At 43.7% G+C, this 21074-nt stretch overlaps 1 protein-coding gene across 1 annotated transcript; it reads left to right on the forward strand.

The window, feature by feature from the left end:
- The first annotated feature begins 430 nt into the window (after positions 1-430).
- On the forward strand, positions 431-2525 carry LOC117410616 (left-right determination factor 2-like). The gene is made up of 4 exons (XM_034921737.2): positions 431-861; positions 1174-1417; positions 1596-1835; positions 1952-2525. The coding sequence occupies exons 1-4, from the start codon at positions 597-599 to the stop codon at positions 2289-2291; spliced, it is 1089 nt and encodes a 362-aa protein (XP_034777628.1). The 5' UTR covers positions 431-596; the 3' UTR covers positions 2292-2525.
- The last annotated feature ends 18549 nt before the right edge of the window (positions 2526-21074 follow it).

Genomic DNA, 21074 nt, shown 5'->3' on the forward strand with positions numbered 1-21074 from the left:
TACATCATGTAAATACCATGACCTAAGACATGAGACAACTTTGAAGAAATGGGAAAATATCTTAATTGTTAAAAGAAAACAAAAATGCATATGTAACAATATTTTAGTACACTAAAATATTTTCTATTGTGTACTAATCTTCAAAGTTGTGCAGGCGTTGATTTCTCCTTAAAAATACTGATAAAAGGATGAATGGTTAATTAATTGACTTTAAACTGTTAAGCTGCTTGTTTACATGGTTTTTACAGCAACAAAATAATCTGAAATTATTAAGAAATCACTAAAACGAAATATATGTTAGTATTTCAGGTAAAGATGTATCTTCATTTTTTAGGCAGATTAAGAAGTGTAAATTTGTCTTTATATTCTGAATTCAGTGTGATTTTGCAGTCCAGCCCTTGACTATGAAGTCAGTCGCCTCCCCCTCATCATGTGTGAACAGCTTAGTCTATGGAGGGATGTAACTGCTGACCACTGTATAAAAGGCCAGTGCAACCACACTTTAGGCATTCTCTGCAAGCAGTGAACTGAACTAGAACTGATCCTGCTCTCCAACAGCTGAGGCAACTTAACCATTAAGAAGGTATTATATTAAGATGGGCAACTTTACTACATGGGTGCTCTGTGCCATGCTAGTAGTCCTGGTGGAAGGATTTACTCATGAAGATATGAAAGATGCCATGCTAAAAAAGTTGGGGCTTAATGAGGTGCCCAAAATCCAGAAGAGGGACTTGGAGAATTTGGTCATCCCTGCACACATCAAGAACAAGTACATGTCTATGCTCAACCTTCACAATGCAAGGAAGAGGAGATCCCTGCCTAGTCTGGCTGGGATCTTAAGAGGAATCCCGGGAAATGCAGGTATGGTCACTTCTATAATGTATATAATATAGATAAACTTGAAATCCTGTACTGTACAATGTAAAGCATTAGTTTGGCTAGCAGAAGAAGAAATGTGTATTAGCTTAGGATGTTGAATACCTATTTGCAGCAGTCAAGTTACTCACCACACAATAAAGAGTAACTGACATTTGTGTCCAATAAATAAACAAAAATCTGATTGTTTAAGTCTAAGTCTGTCTTAAATATGTTCACTTGGGAATAATTTGTTTATTTTAGGATACAGAAATAGTTTTTAATAACCTTGTTTTTTTTCATCTGTCCTTTTTTTAGATATATCTGGAGAAATTCTGTATTCAGACACCACCCGGCAGAGAATGGTTTTTGATATGCAAGCCAGAATCCCAGAAAACAGTGAAGTCACAATGGCAGAACTCAAACTGTTCAAGAAGGCACCCCAAAAGCTGCCTTTGTCTGACAAAAGGAGCCACAGGCCTGTCAATAATGCTAGAGTCAGTGTCTACTGGGTTGACATTCTGGCAGATGGATCCAATAGAACTTCATTGGTGGACTCTAGGTAAAGAAAAAAAAAAAAAAAATATATATATATATATATATATATATATATATATATATATATATATTATAACGGTTAATTGCTTACGTTGGTATTCTGAAATATTAATAACAATAACAATTCATAATCAAATTACATCTTTGCATATTTTAACAGTGTTTTTTTCTTTTTATGACAGGTTGGTGCCCATTCATGAAACTGGCTGGAAAAGCTTTGATGTAACACAAGGTGTCCAATACTGGCTTAAAACCAACAGACAGGCCCCCATGTACTTAGAGATCTGGATTGAAGGAGAGCGGCCCGGAAGTTATGCTGCTGAGATGGCCAAATGTGTACGATTCACATCTCAAGGCCCGTCAGACAGAACTTTGGGGAAACCTGAATTGGTCCTCTACACTTTGAATCTTGAAGAGTTCGGGTAAGTGTCATTTTCCCTATGGTCTGGAGGCAGCATCTTACGTGCAATATATGTTTTTGTTTGTATAATTAAAATGACATTAAAAAAACTAATTTATGTTCTTTATTTTCTTTTAGTTCTCGTGGCGACTGTGAAGAAAGCACTGCAAAGAAAAACAACGTCTGCTGCAGGGAGGAATATTTTATTAACTTCAGGGAGCTCACCTGGACTCAATATTGGATCATCGAGCCAGCTGGTTACCAGGCATTCCGCTGCGCAGGAGGATGCAAACAGCCAAAGAATCCACTTCGTCACTATGGCTATGGAGAACGGACTTGTGCTGTTGTTGAAAGCACCCCGCTGCCCATGATGTACCTGGTGAAAAAAGGAGAATACACCGAAATTGAAGTAGCAGAATTCCCTAATATGATCGTCGAAAAGTGTGGCTGTACAATGGACAACATATCAGTTGTTTGAAAACTGATATGACTACATGCAAAAACAGCAATGAAAGCCTTAGTACTTCATCTTACAATTTGTTAAAACATCTTTTGTTTTTTGTGTTTGTTTGCATATTTTTTGTATGTTATTCATTCACAAACCACACTTTTATAAGCACTTAAATGTATATATTGTAACTTAAAATTGTATATTTTTGCATTCAATATGACCCCCTCTTGCTTTGTGGAAAGATGGTTTTCGCAAGAAAAGATGCAGAGATATATTTTTGGGTTGTATTCATATTTTCCTATGTTGTATATTGTCTAATATTAGTAAACCATTAGAATGACTAATAAAATAATTTACATTAAATGATTTGGTGTTTTGTTGAGTTAATTATCTGTAGTATAGACTGAGGTTATTGGGTTGTTTATGTGTTTTTTTTAAACTTCCCTGGACTGTATTTTTATTTTGTTTTATTCCAGTATTTGCACCACGAAACAAAAATGTCAGAATGTTTTAAAATGCAGGCCATGAGTTTTAGGTAAATTCATTATTCATTGGGTTCCTACATCCCTAAACAACAATACACTTAAATATGTACAAGTGTGCATACAGTTTTATGTTAAAATGGAAAAGCAGACATTACAAAGCAACATGAGGCATCCAGCTCTTCTGATGGTCTTGTGACTGGAAAATAAATGTCTGCCACAATGTATATTAAATAAAAAATAAACAACAACTATAAGTTAAATGTGTTGAATACAGGAATAATGCACAACCCAATTGTCCATGCCGGTAATACTGCGGCAAATATTTATATTACCAGAACACGTACATAATTAGACCTGAGAATTATATCAAACTTGTAGCCAGACTTTCCTCCCACTTAATAATCATCAATGGCTTAAATAGTGTCTGACACTGTGTCTCTCAATCCCAAAACCAAATTGCTAGTTTAATGGCAAAGGCAAACTTTCAATACACATTCGTACAATAAAAGACATTAGTGCACATTCATTAGGTTTTCACTGCAAACAGCTGGCGGCTGGGCAGGGAAAGGGCCAATACACATCCATGGAAAACTCCTGCACAAGTGTCTGAACTGGATTGGCCTAGACATCGACAGACAGTTAACTGGACTACATATTGACACACTTTGCAAAAACATGCAATCCCAAGATCCCAAGTAATCTACAAATGCAACATCAAGAAAATGATTCTGACCTTAAGCAACAACAAGATCTATAATATCTAACATGTATCTACTTAACCAAGAGGTAATATGATACTAACATTTAGTCCCTTGCGAACCGTCCATTTCTTTTTATGCCAGATAATTTTTTTACAGGGTATTGGGTCCATCTGTACAATTTCAAACTCAGGCGTCCTGTATCTTTTTACTCCTGTGCGAAGTGACCATGTCAGTGTTATATACAACTGATATAGCATTTCCGGGGTATTCGCCTCAAAGCAATACCAGCCTTAATATGATATGAAAATTGGTACGATTTCTACTGAGATTCTACAGTTCAGTAAAACACAATGATTGGGCATAACCATAATGGGGACGGGTGAAAATAAAAAATATAATTGGCGACTCTTAAAAGATTAATGCTTTTAACGGTGCATTTGAAGATATGTATATCACTCAAAGGACAAAATGGTTATTGTAGCCTTTGGAAAAGAATGCACAACAAAATTAGTTATTTAAACCCGGTGCAGTGTTATTTAGAGGTACGCGTTAAAAAGTGGTATGCAGCGCACTGTGCTTGCTCGTGCACGCCTAAACAACTTCTACTAAGAAAGCGGGGAAACAGACACTTAAATCTAGTATGTTATGTTGTTTTTGGTCTTTTACATATTTATTAATTGCATTTATATTTTCCAGTCTTTTAAATCGTTTTTAATGTAATGTATCATATTTTTCCACCATTAAAAAATAGCATGCAAATATTTATCATATGCAATACATGTTTTTACTTGTGCAACTTTGCAGTGACTTCTCATTTTGTCTTGTTTATCGTGAATAGTTTTTTCCTTTAAGAGAAATTGGTTGTCTGTTTCCAGTTTAAGTTTGCAAAAAAATTATGTATAAATGTAACTCTTTTTGACAGTAGCAAAACACCCATCAGATCACAATTGATTGCACCTATACCAAAATCTGAAAACATACCACTTTCTGACATTACACGGGTCAAGTTTTGGTACGCATACCACATTCTGACTGTAGTGTTTCAGTTGCTACATATGTGGGTGTAACTATGCACCCACCTGTCTCTTTAAGTAGGAACAGTAGCCTGGGCAGGTCAAAACTACAGAGACAGAGAGAAAACACTAATCCACCATTTTACTTACTCTAAATATCGTTTTATAGAATTTAACTTTAGCTGTTGCATTGTTCTTGTTTGCAACTTTTGTCTATTTTCTTCAAACTTATTTTTTTTAGCTTTTGTAAGTTTGGTAGGTGTAACTTGTTCATTAAAATCTGTGTGTAGTGCGTACTGTTCGTGGATTAAACAACTGTACTCCCTGCATCATTTCAACACTCAAAATGTCATTTACCTCAGTCAACATCTCACCCTGGTCTACTTTCTTCTCCGGACCAGATTCACACTCTGCTTTGTTCCAGAACTGTTAAGACCAGATGAGATCCAGCCAATTTCTCTGGATTTTTACACTCGTATCAAAAATTCATAATTACCTAAAGAGAGTGTTTAATGCAATATTTGTGTATATTCATAGCTGTATTTAGCTTCTGTTGCTGTATCTGAGTGTTGATGTTGTATATGTTGTATATTCATTAGGAACTCACCGGACCTCTTGCTTGTTTGTGTTTTGTTCATTTACCATTACATTAGCTGTTCTGTCTTTCTTTTTTCTTCTTCCTTTCTTTACTATTCATTGCTGTGATGTGCATATTCATTTGACTTTATCCATTCCACTGGTTCTCTTTTCTATATGTTCTGTTTTAATGGATATTCAACCATTTGTTTAACCTTCTGTTCCATGCAATAAACCGTTTTGTTCCTGAAATTGACATAATTGACACCCCTGCATTTGCTGTTGGCCATCCTTGTTGGTCTTGTTAAAAGTTTAACTTGGGCCAATAATAGCTCCTCTTGGAGGGCAGTGAGATTGCTTACATTACATTGTGACCGTTACATTACAATGTACCACTTTCTAACACTACACAGATTCATTGTTTACAAATCATACACAAAAACACCTTTTCTGACTACAACATCGCATTTCATTTTGAAATTACAGACTTTTCTTGATAAAAACTAATTCGTTCTGGGAGGACAGGTTACTAGACGTCCTCTGTTTTTGACCAACTCTGAGGCAGGACCGGATTAACCCAGGGACTTTAGAGGCTGCAGCCCAGGTCCTCAGATTTTGTGGGGCCTCCAAAAATATACAGAATATAATTTATAATACAATATCTACAAAATAAATAAGTAGCGTGTGACTGTATGGATCAGAACAACAGGGCTGTTTTACCAAGCCATATTGCATTGGAGGAGCTGCGACTGCCTGATCATATGACTTGACCTGGCGATCAAGTCACGTGCCACTTTTATCAGTTGTGCCACGGCGCGAACGTGATGCAGAACCGGTAAAAATGGGTGTGTTCACGGAGATCATTCTGCGCAGATTCTGTGCAGAATCTGACCAATTTAGCCAATGATCTTCTAAGAATGACCTCTGTGAACGCACCCATTGGTAATGATCTCCGTGAACACACCCAATGTCTAATGAGAGCAGTGCTGAAAAGCAGAATCACAAGTACAATGTCATCGCGAGGAAGATATGTTAAACAAAACACCAACGCTGACACACTATTTTAATACCATACCAACAAATGTATGTGAAGGTACCAGTACTTTGGAAAATACATTGGAGAGAAATCAACAGGAGGAAACGACCTAGGTTTATATGAATTAGAGTGGGGCAATCTCTAAAGAAATTCTCTTTCCAAATGCTAATCAACTAATTCATATTAAAATACGAGAGGCTATTTAAATGTTTGTGCCTGAGTTCCAATTTGGCCTACAGCTTTCTTAAACTGGGTTTCCATGAAGTTTTTAGGTTGTCTTAAAATACAGCCTGCCTCATTTTGTCAACCCCCCCTCCACCCCCCCAAAAAAAACAGACATACTGTTGCATTACACAAATAATAATAATAATAATAATAAAAACAACATTCCATAAGAAAACTCTGTTTACTAGCCTTGTATTATTTGCTAAACATGTTTTGACTGCATATATATTTACTAGAAACCTATTATACACATATTAGCATATACGCAGGTAAAATATGGATCAGCTAAGAAAATAATTTGGTATTAATGTTAATCGAGCGTGGTGGTAGTAAAACAGTAAAGGGAAGGAAATGAATATGCAAAGAGGGGCCCCCATTAAACTTAATCCGACCCTATGAGGACACCTGTTTATTTTTAGTCTTGTGTGAATCATTTTGCCTCCCACCTCTCTCTCGATTTCTTTGCTCTCACTGAAACCTGGCTGTCCCCTGATAACACTGTAACTCTTGCTGCCCTGTCCTCTCTCTACGCCCTGTCCCATACCCCGCGTCTCACTGGACGGGGAGGTGGGACTGGTCTTCTCTTCTCTCCCTCCTTACTATTTTCTGTCCCCTCCGATCTCTCCTCACTCTCTGTTAATACCTTTGAATTTCATGCAGTCCAACTAACCTCTCCCTGTCATCTCCTGCTAATTGTACTGTACCGTCCCCCTGGGCCTCTCGCTCACTTTCTAGATGAACTCGACTATCTACTCTCCTCCCTCCCCTCTCTGTCTACCCCAACTGTCCTGTTAGGTGACTTCAATATCCATCTTTTCAACCCCAGCCACTCGGCTGGATTCCTCCCTCTCCTTCACTCCTTCGACTTCTGTCTCTCTCCATCCCCTCCTACCCACAAAGCTGGCCGTCAGCTGGACCTCACCTTCTCCAGGGCCTGCTGCCCCTCCACCCTCTCTGTCACCCCCTGGACCTCTCTGATCACTATTTCATCTCTTTTGCTCTGTCTCTCCCCTCTCTCCCTGCTCCTCCTACCCCCACTGTCACCTCTCGCCGTAACCTCCGCTCTCTCTCCCCCTCTGTCCTTGCCTCCACTGCTCTCTCTCACCTCCATCCTATCGACTCCTTTTCACAACTCTCCGTAGACTCTGCTACCTCCACCCTCTTCTCCTCCCTCACCTCCTCCCTCGACTCCCTCTGTCCCCTCACCTCCCGACCTGCTCGCCCCTCCCCTCCCCATCCCTGGCTCTCCTCTGCGCTCCGCTCGGCAAGAATCACACTGCGATCTGCTGAAAAGAAATGGAAGAGAACCAAACTCCCTGCTGCCCTAGACCTTTACCGCACTCTCCTCTCCTCCTTCTCCTCTACTCTCTCCTCTGCTAAATGTATTTATTTCCAATCTGTAATCCAAGCCTCCACTAACAACCCACGTAAACTATTCTCTACCTTCTCCTCCCTCCTAAACCCTCCCCCCACCTCCTCCCTCCTCTATCTCCCCCGATGACTTTGCCTCCTTCTTCCATTCTAAAATCTCAGATATCCGCAAACTCTTTAACACCACTCCCTCCTCCACACCCCCTCCTGCTCCAACCCCTACACCCACTGCATCCCCTACTACCTCACCCTCCTTCTCCCCCTCCCCACTCACCTCTTTTAAGCTGCTGCTCCTGCTCTACTTATCTTCATCTCCTCCCTTCTCAACACCTCTCTCCTTTCTGGTCTCTTTCCCTCTGCCTTCAAAAAAGCCTCTATCACTCCCCTCCTCAAAAAACCTATCCTCGACCCCACCTCCCTCCAGAACTACCGTCCTGTCTCCCTCCTACCCTTCCTCTCCAAAACACTCAAGCGGACTGTACACCGCCAGCTCTCTGCTTTCGTCCAACCACTCTCTGCTCGACCCTCTCCAATCTGGCTTCCGCTCTGCTCACTCCACTGAAACCGCCCTCCTGTCTGTCACCAACTCACTAAAGTCTGCCCGAGCTGCCTCTCTCTCCTCTGTCCTAATTCTCCTCGACCTCTCTGCTGCCTTTGACACTGTCGATCACTCTATTCTACTATCATCTCTCGCTGACCTGGGAATCTCTGGCCTGGTTCTCCTCCTACCTCTCCAACCGCACTTACCAGGTAACCTGGCGTGGAGCAACCTCCACACCTCGCCCTCTCTCAACAGGAGTCCCCCAAGGGTCAGTCTTGGGTCCTCTCCTGTTCTCTCTCTACACCCGCTCCCTGGGCCCCCTCATCGCATCCTATGGTTTCTCATACCATTTCTATGCTGATGATGCTCAGATTTTCCTCTCCTTCCCCACCTCTGACTCCACCATCCCCTCCAGTATCTCTACCTGTCTGTCTGCTATTTCCTCCTGGATGCACTCGCATCACCTCAAACTCAACCTCTCTAAATCTGACCTCCTTTTCTTTCCCTTCTCCTCCTCCCCCTCCTCTGATCTCTCTGTCTCTGTTCCTCTGGAATCTACCACACTCTCTCCCTCTTCCTCCGCTAAGAACCTCGGAGTCACCCTGGACCCTTGCCTCTCTTATTCCCAGCACATCTCCACTCTGGCACGCACTTGCCGATTCTTCCTGAGCAACATCCGAAGAATCCAACCCTTCCTCACCAACTACACCACCCAGCTCCTTGTCCAGGCCTTGGTACTCTCCCGCCTAGACTACTGCAACTCCCTCCTGGCTGGCCTCCCTGCGTCCGCCACCCGTCCGCTCCAGCTCATCCAGAACTCCGCTGCCCGCCGGGTGTTCTCTCTGCCTCGCTTCTCCCATGCAACTCCACTACTCTGCTCACTCCACTGGCTCCCGATCACCGCTCGCATCCAGTTCAAGACTCTTGTACTAGCCTACAGATGCCTTGACCAGACTGCACCCAGCTACCTCCAGACCCTCATCTCTCCCTACACCCCCACTCGACCTCTCCGCTCCGCCTGCACTAGAAGACTGGCTCTACCTCCTCTACGCTCCCCTGCCTCCAGAGCCCGCTCCTTCTCCACCATCGCCCCGCAGTGGTGGAATGACCTTCCTACAGAGGTCAGGACTGCCCAGTCCCTGACCACCTTCCGGCACCTCCTCAAGACTCACCTCTTCAGACAGCATCTGTAGAACTCCTCTTTTTTTCCCTTCGCTTTACTTGCTCTTATCTGCCCCCTATTTTACTGCATTTAATCCTGTACTTCAGAGTACTGTAATCTGCCGTGTTTAATCTGTAGTATTTTGTATTTAGTCATATCCTGATGTAACTATCACTGTCACTGTTATCTGCTGTATTATTGAATCGTATTTTGTCACACTTGTACTTGCTTGAACCAAAGTCATTATATTTATCTTGCTCTTAATTGTATTATTACTTGTACTGTGATACTTGAAATGTATTTGCTTACGATTGTAAATCGCCCTGGATGAGGGCGTCTGCTAAGAAATAAATAATAATAAAAATAATAATCATGCTTTAAACGGCTGTTGAAAAACCGAGACCTATAAATACTCGACAAGTTTGCAGTGAAAATCAGGAGGATGAACTTTGGGATCTAAACATCAGGTTAGGTAGGCTATTCGTTCTGTTATTTAATTTGTATGTTTGGTAACTGCATAGTAGTGGTTCTAAATGTGATTGTGAGGTGAAACATCATGGTTCTTAATAGGGCGATTTTGATTTGTTTGCAAGTTTGGGGCATAGTTAAGTTTTACTTACAGAAGCATTTTTATAAATGATTACTGTGGCATTGTGACCCCGCCTTGTGCGTATTGTTTGTTTATATGTTGTATGTAGTGTGTTAAATGTTGGTGTATAGTCATTGGTACACGGGATATAAATGGGTCTGTGTAGCACGTGTGATAAAATGTATATTTGTATTTAGCCACGAGCGTTGCACATCACTTCACGTGCTGATTAAAATGTAACACTATGTGAGCACGGGGAAGGACACGTAATTAATCCATGTGCAGTTGTACCGAGATTCTAATTAAATGATTGATTAGCAATCGAGTCTCGGTACAACTGCATAAAAGACGCACATTGTCACGCAGTCGGGGTTGGGTGTACAGAGAGGAGGTATGGGGAGATAGAGAAGAGAAGCTAAACATAACAATTGCTATTCGTTGAGCACGATACTTGTTTGTCCGTTTCGTCCCGTTTGTGTTTGTTTACTGTTTGGCCCTTGTGCCCGTTTGTTTAGTGTGTGTGTTTTGTTTAACTCTTTTATTTTCATTATTATTTAATGAAGAAACCGAGCTCTTTCGCGTCTCGGTTTTAACCCGCAGCTGCTGTGTGTCTGTGTTTCTGGTCTGTGACGTCAACACACCTCACAACTGCAAGCCATCCTGCCACAATTACCCATCTGCAAAATATATATTTGAACACTTACTGTGTATGTTTAAAAAAGAAATGGGGGGGTGTCTCTGTTTTTATTTGTAATATTATTATAACAAATGCGTAGTTTCAGTATTCCTGCATTTCAGACATGCTTAAATTCGTTATCATAGCTGTTTTATAAACATTTTTTTACACAACTAAAGATATCATTTACTTTAACTTAATTTTGTATTTCTACTCAGCATTGCTGTCTGTAAGTACCTACTCCCATTAAAAAAAAACTTCACCAAAGGTTTAATTAATGCTTAATGCTTTCTGTTTTCAAAGAACTGCAAAACATCCTGGAAACAACCATAAGCACCCCCACCCATGTAAATCCTGTCAACCTAACATTCTCTATTTTTTTTTTTTTTTTTTACAGATCGAAGGGGTCCTCAGCCAAAACCATGATTTTTCAAAGGGTTTACAAAACTCTGAAGCTGACTCTTAATGTTACAGGTTTTATTAGGGCCCGATTTTAAGGTTGTTTTTTTTGGTTGTCCAAACCCCAATCCCCCCCCCCACCCCCTTTTTCCATTGTAAATAGTTCTAATGGTTGTTCCAATGTAAATAGTTAACTGTGTGTCATTAAAAGTTTGTGTTGTTGTTGTTAATAAACTTTTACATTCTAGTCTGAACTCTGCCTGTTTCACTATAAACCTTACATAAAGGGAAAGAAAAACAAAAATCCAACATGCCACAGGCTTCTCTGTATGCCACTGATGCATGGGTGAAAGTGGTCAATGATGATTTTGACTGAAACTCAAAAGAATATTTGAACTTGACTTTGTAGAAAAAGAAATTCACATGAGGCTACTTACATTCATAGTTTTTGAAATGCAATGTTTGCTCCAGGACTTAGTGACTGAGGGCCAATTTGGCCCCCTACCCAAATTTTAGGGGGATATTTTCTTTAGTGAGAGGGTCAGTATGATTTATGATTTAGAATTCAACACAACCACAGCATTTGTATACTGACCTTGTGTTTCTGAAGAACAACACAAAATTAAAAACAACGTTTTCATTTAGTCAGTAAGAATTAGGTCTTTTGAAATTACCTTGTTAAAAGAAAATCTGGTAGAAACACAAGCCACTTTTTTTGCAGCTGTTGTGCAGACGATTCTTTCCTTTTCGTTTATGAACTTTGCCAGGGCCTTTCCATAATCAAACTCCTTCCAGTGTGGTCCCTCAACTCTTATGACAAGGATACAGTCTGTCACCTGACAGTCTGTCCCTGAGGGCTGTCTTCAATACACTTTGAACCCTGAAGCGTCTCTCCAACAAGACTTAAATGTTTTTTAAACACACATATATTTCCAAATTACATTATAAACCTCTGTTGTAAAAATTAAGTACAATAAATAAAAACAAAAAAACGTTATTAGAAAAATAATTCAGCCATCGGTAAATCTCCCATTCATCCTCCTCTCTTACCTGCCATGATTTCTCCTCTTTTTTTCAGAACAAAATCAACACCATTTATTCTACGCTCTCCTGCCACAAACCCTGGTATAGTAGTTGAACACCTTGACTCCCCTCCGATTGCCCCTCCTGCTCTCTCTTCCTTCTCTCTCCATTACTGATGTCTCCAGCCTATTGTTGAAATCATCTACTGCCACGTGCCCTTTGGACCCCTGGCCAACAAATCTTGTCTGTCTCTGTGCTCCTTCCATTATGCACACTCTCAACCTGTCCCTGGTTTCAGGCCTGGTTCCTGCTGCCCTCAAGACTGCCCGAGTAACGGCAGTGCTCACAAATCTGAACTTCTTCTAGTAGGATCGAAAACTCAACTCAAGAATCTCCATATTGCTTCCTTGAACCTTGGAAACTGTCTGCTGCTGCCTTTCCCCACTGTAGCTTTGGTGTACTTCTGGATAGTAACCTCTCCTTTGATGCCCAAATCTCCTCTGTAATCAAATCCTCCTTCTACCACCTCCAAAACATCTCAAAGGTCCGTCCCTACCTTTCCCTTCCAGATGCAGAGATACTCTGTCATGCATTCATCTCCTCTCGACTCTCGACTACTGCAACTCTCTCTATGGTAGTCTTCCTTCATGTGCCATAAACCGATTGCAGCTGGTTCAAAATGCTGCTGCTAGAATCCTTACCAGATGTTAAAAACATGATCACATTACCTCCTGTCTTGCCCAGCTGCACTGGCTACCTGTAAAGTTCAGGATTACTTTCAAAATTCTCCTGCTTGCCTACAAGGCCCTTCACCACACAGGTCCAGAGTATCTCTCCAACCTGCTGACCCGCTATGTCCCTGCACGCAAGCTGAGATCCTCTGACTCTGGCCTGCTTGTTATACCCAAGCAAAAGTGCACCACACTCGGAGTGCTCTTTTAGCTTCATGGCCCTGACTCTCTGGAACTCTCTCCCAGCTTTAGTGCGTGCAGCTCCCACAGCTGCTCGCTTCAAAACAACTCAAGACCCACTTGTTCTCTCTTGCTTTCAATGCTCTTTAAGCCTGATATCTGTTATTAGCTGTTGTCTAAATTGCTATTTCAGGTTTTTCACTCCATCTTATTCATATGATTCTGTATGACACGCATCCATAGGCGGCGCGTATAAGAACATAAGAACATAAGAAAGTTTACAAACGAGAGGAGGCCATTCAGCCCATCTTGCTTGTTTGGTTGTTAGTAGCTTATTGATCCAAGAATCTCATCAAGCAGCTTCAACAACATTACTGGGGAGTTGGTTCCAGACCCTCACAATTCTCTATGTAAAAAAGTGCCTCCTATTTTCTGTTCTGAATGCCCCTTTATCTAATCTCCATTTGTGACCCCTGGTCCTTGTTTCTTTTTTCAGGTCAAAAAAGTCCCCTGGGTCGACATTGTCAATACCTTTTAGAATTTTGAATGCTAGGGGCTCCCGAGTGGCGCATCCAGTAAAGGCGCTCCATGTGGAGTGCAGGATGTGCCCTATAGTCTGGACGTTGCGAGTTCGAGTCCAGGCTATTCTGCCTATCGAAGACGGGAGCTTCCAGGGGGTGACGCTCAATTGGCCGGGTGACGCTCAATTGGCCGGGCGCCGCCCGGGGGGAGGGAGGGTTAGATCGGCCAGGGTGTCCTCGGCACACCGCACACCAGCGACCCCTGTAGTCTGGCCGGGCGTCTGCGGGCTTGCCTGTAAGCTGCCCGAGAGCTGCGTTTTCCTCTGACGCTGTAGCTCTTGGGTGGCTGCATGGTGAGTCCGCAGTGTGAAAAAAAGCGGTCGGCTGAAGGCACACGCTTCAGAGGACAGCGTGTGTTTGTCTTTGCCCTCCCGAGTCAGCGCAGGGGTGGTAGCGGTGAGCCGAGCATAATAAAATAATTGGCCATTCCAAATTGGGAGAAAATAATAAAACATAATTGGCAACGACTAAATTTATAAAAAAAAATAAATAAAAAAAAAAAGAATTTTGAATGCTTGAATCAGATCACTGCGTAGTCTTCTTTGTTCAATACTGAAAAGATTCAATTCTTTTAGCCTGTCTGCATATGACATGCCTTTTAAACCTGGGATAATTCTGGTTGCTCTTCTTTGCACTCTTTCTAGGGCAGCAATATCCTGTTTGTACGAGGTGACCAGAACTGAACACAATATTCTAGATGAAGTCTTACTAATCCATTGTAAAGTTTTAACATTACTTCCCTTGATTTAAATTCAACACTTTTCACAATATATCTGAGCATCTTGTTGGCCTTTTTTATAGCTTCCCCACATTGTGTAGATGAAGACATTTCCGAGTCAACATAAACTCCTAGGTCTTTTTCATTGATTCCTTCTTCAATTTCAGTATCTCCCATATGATATTTATAATGCACATTTTTATAGCCTGCGTGCAATACTTTACACTTTTCTCTATTAAATGTCATTTGCCATGTGTCTGCCCAGTTCTGAATGCTGTCTAGATCATTTTGAATAACCTTTGCTGCTGCAACAGTTACAACAGACGTTACAAACAAGCATACATCATGTACATAGTAAAAGAAACACCAAGATTATTGAATACAAATAGAGTCTTGAATCAGTGTGGGTTGGATTGGTATAGGTCAGAATCATGGTTGCTAAATTTAATTAATTTGAATTAAAAAAAATGAAGCTTAAAGAAACACAGCAAACAAGAAACTATATGAGAGCTATGTTCCAAATTCCCCAAACAAACACTACAGTAGGGTTCACATTAAATGAGCCAGAATTACAGTTTAGTACAAGAACTGTACAGCTCACTGGCTGAGAATGCCTCAGATGCAGCTATCTATAATAACACTTTTTGTTCACCAGATACTAATTACATTTTTAAACAATGTATGTATATAATAGGTCAATTAAACAAGCAATAACCTGCTATGTAAGAAAAATAAACCTTCTTGAGGAAGATTTATTTTTTTTGTAATATAGTCATATTTAAAGGTGCAGTATCCAAGAGCCCAGGATACCCAATCCATCCTGTCTAACTTCTGCTTCTTGAGAGCTGTTATCACTATATTGAGCCAATCAGACTCTGCCTCTGCAGCCCGTGCAACAGTCTGCAGGTTGAGGGGTTCTCACAGGACCATGGTACAATGAACTGCTTGGTCTTCAAGGCAGCTGGCGGCACATTTGTGTACTTTGGCAGCAGAGGAGCAACTGACCTATTGGAGGAAGTGGTTTGATTGATGACCAACACACCACGGTCAAGTCCTGCAAACTGATGGGATGGATGCTGCATAAGCGAAATGCCAGTGCCATAAAATTAATCCTTTGCTGTTGCTGAACTAGAATTGTAGTTGATGTTGTCAACTGCTGCTGTTGTGAAGAGTCCTTGACGCATTTTTGGTGGACAAAAAACGTCATCCATCCTAAAACTTTGGCAGACCCCATTGGCTACATCCCCATGCTGAAGAGTGTGTCAATGAGGTTTCTCTTGCTTGTGACAGCATGGATCTTCAGTGCAATGTACAGTGGAAGTGGTGTTTCATGGTCTCGGCTGTGACGAACTGTACCAGAGGAATCCACAGCTCATGCATGTTTCACAATGTTGAACATCAGGAGCTGAGATATGGAGAGAGCTGCCGTTGTGCTGGATGTAATGACAACCTGAGATTGATGCTTGATGTTTGGACCCTCCTGTATCATGTTTACAAGAGCCAACATGGATGGTGGTACAGCATCTTCCTGGGATCCTTGCTTGAATGACCCGTCAAATGAGAACTTTCTGTTGATCATTTCTCTGCGCATGACTTGTGCTGCTTGTGCTGAATGCATTGCATCACTATCATAGTCACAGGCCTTCCTAAGAGCAAGTACACCTCTCCCCTGTGAATGTGCCCTTGGATCAGGAAACACAGATAGTAATCTGATTTTCAGTCTCGTAGTGTGAATTCGGCCCTCAACTAGTTGGAAGACTGCGGAAACTGATTCTTCCATGCAGAAGTCTTCCATGTAGTCCACTAACTCTGCGAATGCAATGCCGTGGAGACGACCATCGGGATCCTAATCAGCACCTGTGTTGTCAGCTACTCTTGCTCTATTGTAGAGTTTCACAAGGCATTTCAGGTGGTACTTATCCTCAAGAGCAATCACGTGTCTTGTAATTCCATTGCACATCTCCGAACCCTGGAAGCTTGGTGGAGGCCTGCAGAGCCAGCTGGCTCATCGCAGAGGAAGCATATGGGCTCTGTGAGGTCAATGTTGCCATGGCTTGAATGTGTGTGCACAGCTGATGAAGTACCAGCCATCCGTTCTCTGGATTTCCTCTGTAGTTGTTCAAGCTTTGTTTGGTTAAATTTTAAACGGCATGTTTTATGCCAGCCAGCAAGGTGTGTAATGATTGTGGCCTCCATGCCATCACCATCATTAAATATTTCAGTGTCAATGTCCATTGGCATGTGTCAGTTCCTGAAACTGACCAAGGTGACCTGCTAGTGATTTGTAGCCGCTGCCAATGGGTGCCCTGGTTGATTTAGCTGGACACTGCAAAGCTTCCCCAGTCTCCTTATGACAAAGCACACAAAGCTCCCAATTAGTTGTGCCAGCTGGCTTGGGGTGTTTGGGTTTAGGTGTGGTAGGGTCTGCCAGGATGTGGTGTTTTGCCATGGTGATAGGCGAGGGGAGGGAACCAACACCAGAGATAAACAAGTTAGTGTGCTAATAGTTTCTACACAGGCTGCCACCACTAAGTGTTTGCAGGAGTGCTGAGGTGTTGAACATGCAAAAGAGATTCACCTGCAGCATACAAGCATACAGCATACAAGCATATCATAATGGTGTTAGTATACTACTGCACTATGGTGGCGCAGAAGCGTAAAACACAATTAGAAAAAAATATATTAAAAATATTTTAATGTCCTTGTGGCAATGTGCCCCGTCCCTGTGTGCATTTGTGTGTTGCGTGCGTGTGTTAATGTTGGTGTATAGTCATTGGTACACGGGATATAAACGGGTCTGTGTTTCACGTGTATTTAAAGTGTATATTTGTATTTAGGCACGAGGAGAGCACAAATCACTTCACGTGCTGGTTAAATGTAATATGTGAGCACGGGGTTGCACAGAATTAATTCACGTGCTGGGATTCAAGTGAATAATTAATTAGTAATTGAATCCCAGCACAACAGTATATATAGATGCACATTTTCACTCAGTCGTGGTTGGGTGTTCGGAAGAGGAGAACGGGTGAGAGAGAGAGGAGTAATTAAAAGCGTAACTATAATAGTTGTTTGTACTCACCGTGTTTGTTTGTCTGTCCGTGCACCGTTTGTTTAGTGTTAGTCGTTTTGTATGTCTGTTTATTTTGGCTACCAGTGCCGTGTCCTGTTTTGTGCTGTTTACAACCCTTTTATTTGTTAAATAAACGCTGAGTGCAGCCATTGCACTCAGCTCATCATCACCACCGTCTCTGTCTGTGTATTCCTTTTCTGGTCTGACGCCACCCACTCTGGCCGTCTTTGTGACACGTGGTGTCAGAAGTGGGATAGCCGTGCCTCCAAGCGTCAGACCAGGAGGGGTCTGGATTAAAAAAAAAAAAAAAAAAAAAAAAAAAAGATTACAAATATTGTTTTGGGGAAAAAAACAAAACAAAAAAAAAATCAATGGCAGAAGACGCCATCAAACTGCGGGGCTGGTTCCTGGAGAATACTTGTCTGGAGGCCCAGTCTCTGCCCATAGTCGTCCGGGTCCTGTGGATGATGGACAGTGAGAGATGGGAGGCATATCAGCAGGAACACACCCCAAACACCTTGGAGGAGGGTGTGGAGTTTGTCCTCAACTACCTGGAGGCAACCATAAATGGAACAGCAGCCCAGGTAGCAGGACCACCAGCAGAGGAGTACCTGCTGTCCCCATCTCCACCAGCAGAGGGTGAGTACCTGCTGTCCACATCTCCACCAGCAGAGGGTGAGTACCTGCTGTCCCCATCTCCACCAGCAGAGGGTGAATGCCTGCTGGTTTTGCCTCCACAGCCCAAATGGGAGGAGCCTGAGCATCCACAGCCCAAATGGGAGGAGCCCAAGCGGAAGGAGCCCGAATGTCCTACGCCTGAGTGGGAGGAGCCTGAACGTCCTACGCCTGAGTGGGAGGAGCCTGAACGTCCTACGCCTAAGTGGGAGGAGCCCGAACGTCCTACGCCTGAGTGGGAGGAGCCCGAACGTCCTACGCCTGAGTGGGAGGAGCCCGAACGTCCTACGCCTGAGTGGGGGGAGCCCGAACGTCCTACGCCTGAGTGGGGGGAGCCCGAACGTCCACAGCCCAACAGGGAGGAGTCGGGGCGTCCACAGCCCAACAGGGAGGAGTCGGGGCGTCCACAGCCCAACAGGGAGGAGTCGGGGCGTCCACAGCCCAACAGGGAGGAGTCGGTGCGTCCACAGCCCAAAGGGAGGCAAGTCGGGGCTTCCACAGCCCTGGGACCCAAGCCACCAGCAGAGGGAAAATGCCTGCTGGTTCAGCCCCAAGAGCCAGAAGGGGAGGAGTTACAGGCTCAACCCCCTGAAAATTTTTGGGGGGGAGAAGGGCAGGATGCTGGTGTCCCCCAGCAGCCTCTAGCTATGCTGCTGAAGGCAGCACGGCGCGCACATGCCCAGCCGCCACAGCAGAGGGAGCCAGCACCGCCACAGCCTCCCTCTGAGTGGCCAGCATCAGCCCCATCGCCTCTACCTCCGCCACCTCCACCGCAGTGGGAGGACTGCTTGCCCCTCCCACCTCCACCAGCAGAGGGTGAATACCTGCTGGTTCCACCTCCACCGCAGTGGGAGGACTGCTTGCCCCTCCCACCTCCACCAGCAGAGGGTGAATACCTGCTGGTCCCACCTCCACCAGCAGAGGGTGAATGCCTGCTGGTTCCACCACCGCCAGGAGCAGAGGAGCTGGAGCTGCCTCTGCCTCCACCACCGCCAGGAGCAGAGGAGCTGGAGCTGCCTCTGCCTCCGCCACCGCCCGGAGCAGAGGAGCAGGAGCTGCCTCTGCTGCCCGTACCTCCGCAGGGAGTACGGTGGCCGGAGCCCCAGAAAGGGGAGCTGCCGGCCACGAAGAAGGGGGAGGAGGTCTGGAGACCACTTTCCCCAGCAGCAGTTTCGCTGCAGGAGTTCTTGTGGCCGGAGCCCCACAGGAGGGAGCTGCCGGCTACGAAGAAGGGGGAGGTCGGGGGACCACCTGCCCCCGCAGCTTTTTCGCTGCAGGACGGGACCAGCATGCTGTCAGCCGTGCCACTACCGGCAGGGGAGCTGACAGCATTTCCAGCCATGGGCCCACTGAAGCCTCCCTTCACAGCCCAAGACTTTGTCCTGGACTGCTGGGTTTTTAAGGGGGGAGGTGGCCGTTGAGGCCATGTGTGCTGCGCACAAGGGGGGGTATATGTGGCAATGTGCCCCGTCCCTGTGTGCATTTGTGTGTTGCGTGCGTGTGTTAATGTTGGTGTATAGTCATTGGTACACGGGATATAAACGGGTCTGTGTTTCACGTGTATTTAAAGTGTATATTTGTATTTAGGCACGAGGAGAGCACAAATCACTTCACGTGCTGGTTAAATGTAATATGTGAGCACGGGGTTGCACAGAATTAATTCACGTGCTGGGATTCAAGTGAATAATTAATTAGTAATTGAATCCCAGCACAACAGTATATATAGATGCACATTTTCACTCAGTCGTGGTTGGGTGTTCGGAAGAGGAGAACGGGTGAGAGAGAGAGGAGTAATTAAAAGCGTAACTATAATAGTTGTTTGTACTCACCGTGTTTGTTTGTCTGTCCGTGCACCGTTTGTTTAGTGTTAGTCGTTTTGTATGTCTGTTTATTTTGGCTACCAGTGCCGTGTCCTGTTTTGTGCTGTTTACAACCCTTTTATTTGTTAAATAAACGCTGAGTGCAGCCATTGCACTCAGCTCATCATCACCACCGTCTCTGTCTGTGTATTCCTTTTCTGGTCTGACGCCACCCACTCTGGCCGTCTTTGTGACAGTCCTCAAAAGAAAAACTGTGTAATTTAGGGAGTTGATGATCATGTTATTATGACACATGGTTCTAAAATAGCAAATGATCATTGTCTGAGGTCATTGACCTCGGACGGTCGTCAGAGGTCAAATCCAATCTGAAAATAAACCTTAGGGTATGTAGAAACAGTGTAGAAAATGTCACGCTTTTATCATAAAATGCACAATACTTTTGCTTATCAGCTGTACTAACAGGGGTCTGTGGGCATCGACAGCATCCATGGCGTGCAGAGTAAAGTGTGTATTTGTATGTCAGCATGGGGATTTCACAAATTAGTTCACGTGCAGATTGTCGGAGTGTGCCACCCCACTTTCAGCTTTTCCACAGCCAGCGGGGCCAATGGAGGAGGACTTTTCCCCACTGTCAGCATTTCCACTGACAGGATTTCCCCGGCTGGAGGAGCCAGCCTCACCAAAGTTAGCATTTCCGCTGACAGCATTGCCACAGTCAGCCTTGCCACTGCCAGCACTGGCGCTGACAGCATGGTCACCTGCGGGCCCATTAAAACCTCCATTCCTGGCCCAGGATTTTCACCAGGACTTTTGGGATTTTAAGGGGGGAGGTGGCCTTTAAGGCCATGTGTGCTGCGCACAAGGGGGGAGATATGTGGCAGGGTATCCCCGCACATGTGCGTATTTTGTGTTTTATGTGGTGTGTTATTGTTTATATGTATGTATGTAGTGGTGCACGGAGTGTGGGTTATGTAGCATGGGTGATTTAAAACGTATATTTGTATTTAGGCACAGAAATTGCACAATCACTTCACGTGCAGAGTAAAGTGTGTATCTGTATGTGGACACGGGGATTGAACAAATTAGTTCACATGCAGACCGTAGATAAAAGGAACATGAATCACTCACTCAGGGTTGGATGTTCCAGGCGAAAGGACGGGAGAGAGAGTAGAGGAAATCTATAAATAAAACAACTTTCGCCCACAGAAAAGTAAAAAAGCGAAGGGCTGATAAGTTTG

The sequence above is a fragment of the Acipenser ruthenus genome, chromosome 6, assembly GCF_902713425.1.
Source record: "Acipenser ruthenus chromosome 6, fAciRut3.2 maternal haplotype, whole genome shotgun sequence".
NCBI lineage: Eukaryota > Metazoa > Chordata > Actinopteri > Acipenseriformes > Acipenseridae > Acipenser > Acipenser ruthenus.

Bases quoted from the DNA above. Each gene is read 5' to 3' on its own strand.
- LOC117410616 (XM_034921737.2), top strand. From the start codon at position 597: ATGGGCAACTTTACTACATGGGTGCTCTGTGCCATGCTAGTAGTCCTG. The intron at 1,418-1,595 runs GTAAAGAAAAAA...TTTTTATGACAG, and splicing joins ACTTCATTGGTGGACTCTAG to GTTGGTGCCCATTCATGAAA. The intron at 1,836-1,951 runs GTAAGTGTCATT...ATTTTCTTTTAG, and splicing joins TTGAATCTTGAAGAGTTCGG to TTCTCGTGGCGACTGTGAAG.